The sequence below is a fragment of the Sinocyclocheilus grahami genome, unplaced genomic scaffold (genome assembly GCF_001515645.1).
Source record: "Sinocyclocheilus grahami isolate Dianchi unplaced genomic scaffold, SAMN03320097.WGS_v1.1 scaffold686.1, whole genome shotgun sequence".
Classification (NCBI taxonomy): domain Eukaryota; kingdom Metazoa; phylum Chordata; class Actinopteri; order Cypriniformes; family Cyprinidae; genus Sinocyclocheilus; species Sinocyclocheilus grahami.
The window spans coordinates 519,492-523,044 of NW_015505865.1; the positions used below are offsets into that span (position 1 = coordinate 519,492).

The 3,553-nt window shown below is 35.8% G+C and overlaps 1 protein-coding gene across 1 annotated transcript in view; it reads right to left on the bottom strand.

Annotated features, from left to right (window-relative positions):
* Positions 1 to 1,245: 1,245 nt before the first annotated feature.
* LOC107559460 (plexin domain-containing protein 1-like) overlaps positions 1,246 to 3,553 on the bottom strand; it is an 83,810-nt gene continuing 81,502 nt past the window's right edge. The window contains exons 3-4 of the mRNA XM_016243293.1: positions 1,932 to 2,075; positions 1,246 to 1,737 (exon numbers count right to left, since the gene is read on the bottom strand). Of these exons, the coding sequence (XP_016098779.1) occupies positions 1,561 to 1,737; positions 1,932 to 2,075 (321 nt within the window). The 3' untranslated portion in view covers positions 1,246 to 1,560. The remainder of the gene's footprint in view (positions 1,738 to 1,931; positions 2,076 to 3,553) is intronic.

Here is a 3,553-nt window from a genome sequence, read left to right on the forward strand (position 1 = left end):
TCTTATGAAGTATTCTAATTTGTTGAGATAGTGAATTGGTGGGTTTTTGTTAAATGTGAGCCAAAATCATCACAATTAAAAGAACCAAAGACTTAAACTACTTCAGTCTGTGTGCATAGAATTTATTTAATACACGAGTTTCACAATTTAAGTTGAATTACTGAAATAAATGAACTTTTCCATGACCATTCTAATTTATTGAGATGCACCTGTATATTGTTGCTCTTTTGTTAGTTTTAACTGCTTTTATTTTCCTCATTTGTAAGTCGCTTTGGATAAAACTTTTTAAAATATAAAATGAATATTTATTTGCAACAGTTATGCTAACAACAAAAAAAAGACATTTATGCCATTAAAACAGCGACATCTGCTGATTGACACCATACTGCGTTGTCACGGGAACATGCCAGCTGAAGATAATGAGAAAATTACATTGCTCCCTTTGCCAAGTGCATTCGAAACGGCTACATAATGGCATGCACATGCCCTGCTCACACCAAAGTCTCCACTACAAGGGCTCTGCCCTTCTAAGGGAGTAGGGCATAGGGATGATCACTTCCATTTGGAATTTACGCCCTGAACCGTTCGGTACGAAAACACGTGCCATTACACCCCTAACATAAATATATATATATATATATAGTGGGTACGGAAAGTATTCAGACCCCCTTACATTTTTCACTCTTGTTATATTGCAGCCATTTGCTAAAATCATTTAAGTTAATTTTTTTCCCTCATTAATGTACACACAGCACCCCATATTGACAGAAAAACACAGAATTGTTGACATTTTTGCAGATTTATTAAAAAAGAAAAACTGAAATATCACATGGTCCTAAGTATTCAGACCCTTTGCTGTGACACTCATATATTTAACTCAGGGGCTGTCCATTTCTTCTGATGTATGTATATATAAACTTGACCTTCTAACACTCTCTATTCTATTTCTTTTCTCCTCTTCTCTTCTCTTCTATCTACTTGTTTTCTTTTAGTTATTATAATAAAAACCATCTAACACCACCACTCTCTATTCTATTTCTATTCTATGTACTTGTTTTCTTTTTATAAAACCTTTCTAAGCATACTGCGTGAGACTAACTGGAACTTGTCACAGCACTTACATATTATTGCTCTTTTGTTAGTTTGATTGCTGCTATTGTCCCCATTTGTTAGTCGCTTTGGATAAAAGTGTCTGCTAAATGACTAAAACTAATGTAAATGTAAATATATTTTAATACGATTATGCTTGCTATGATTATGAGCTTAATCACATTATTTTGATCGAAGCATTGCATTTACATGAGGTAAAGTTTAATTGCAATATTGCATTATGAGGGTTTGCTAGTGTTATGGATGAATACGTTGATTTGAGACAATTTATTAAGTATGAAGTGTTTTGGTAGTTTTAGTGCGTTTTGGATGTGAAATTTAGTGGTGTGCCAAGCTGAAATTTGGTAAGGAGAACTGTGTGAAGAGTTTTGAAAAAAAGGGCCTAGGTATTGAGAAAAAAAGGACGATCTGATCAGTCTTGAATAATACAAAAGAGGTCATGGAAGCATCTCATGTGAGACATTTTCTGTGTCTGTGTGCTAAGGCAAACACAAACCAGTCTGATATGCTCCAGATGGCCTGATGTAGGAGAGAGGTGAACAGTCTATATACAATACCTCCAGTTGCTATGGTGATTTGTCTCACTTGATGTCCATAGAAAAGGAAGTCAAAGGATAGTGCCAACCGCTAGTGAGGAGACGGGCAGTAGGATAAAGAAAAATATATATAAGGGAGAAATAGAAAGAAAAATAAAACGTAAGCAGGGAGTTAAAATGCTAAGTAACAAAATTACAAGCTAGAATAAGATGTTTCCTTTGCCCATGTGAACCATGTGCATATTTTCCTAAGAATACAGGAATATCTCTGCATGGTTGTCTCACCGATGCTTGTCGGTGTGTGTTGGATAGGATAGCGTGCACTCTGACAGGTCCTTGATGCACTGAATCAAGATCCACCCAGAGATCCTGTGTGCGTTTGTCACCAGGACCAAAACTGCGCCAGGAGTAGTACCTCTGGGAGTCCTCCTGAGAGACAAATAGAGAGAATATGTAAAAGATATCAATTGAAAAAAAAAGTAAAAAAAACAACCGTTAAGTAAATCAATCAATAAAAATTTGTAGGATAAGGAAGAAGAGGTCAAAAGAACCAGATAAGGACAATGTACAACAAAAATAATTTTCTTCATCAATAATATTTTCATTTGGTTGGTTGATTAGTTGGTTGATTGCATTTGATCACACAAACAAACAATAAATAAATAAATTGTGTAGTTCTTGATGATTCATCAATATTATTATTAATCCTTAAAGAATATGTACTCCCTGCTGTTAAAAAAAATATTTTCTCAACATTTAGTACATCAGAACATAGATTAGCCTTAAAGCTGACATATATTTATTACAAGTAGCCTACACAACTGTTGTACAGTGCTGTGAAAATGTATTTGCCTCCATCCTGATTTATTGTTTTTATTTCCTACTAAATAATTTTAGATCTTCATTTTAGATTTTCACAAAATAAAACAAAAATCTGAGTAAACAGTTACTAACTGCCCCCTTAAACTTAAAATCTGGTTGTTCCAACTTTAGCAGCAATAACTGCAACCAAATGCTTCTGATAACTGGAGATCAATCTTTTACAGCACTGTGGTGGAACTTTGGAGGATTTTGAGTATGAAATGTCTGTTTTGGGTCCTGCCACAACATCTCCATTGAGTTCAAGTCACTTTGAGTAGGCCACTCCAAAACTTTAGTTTTTTTTTTGTAAGAAAGAGGCATATGAGATTGAACTATTTCTTATATATAGCCTTTAACCACGCTCCACAGTGTTCGTGGATCATCCACTGAACCTCTGTTAATTTCAATAAACTCAGCAAACCTATTTCTGTACTGACTGCAAATGTTTTCTTCCTGTAACAGCTTGGGGTTAAATCGCCATCCCAAGATGGGTTGAGGGACCAAAGATAGTTTGCTCAAATTACCATCATGATCAGATATCAATAGGGGGCAAATATCGGCATCTTAAGCAGCTGAAGATAAGGAAGTAGAAATGAAAATAGAGTCAATTCGTGAATATGTTTTATGAGCAGTGGAAAATAAAGTATATGACCTAGCAGAGGGATTAAATAATCGCCAAATATAGCAGTCAGGACGAGGTTATACGAAGGTTGAAGTTTGTCAGAACAAAAAGCCTGAAAGTAAGATTCATTTGGTCCAGATCTATCTAAACTGGGATAGTGTTGCTTTCGTCTATTATATAATATCCATTTCTAATGTCGCCAATAATTAGAGATGCACCGAAATTCCGGCTGCCGAAAATGAGTTCACCGCTCAGGTTTCACTTTCACGTGGTGTGACGCTCTGCGTGTTATCCCGCTCTATGCGTGTGTGTAGTATCCATAGACTGTATGGTATTATCCCGCCCTGTGTGTGTGTGTGTGTGTGTGTGTGTGTGTGTGTGTGTGTGTGTGTGTGTGTGTGTGTGTGTGTGTGTGTGTGTGTGT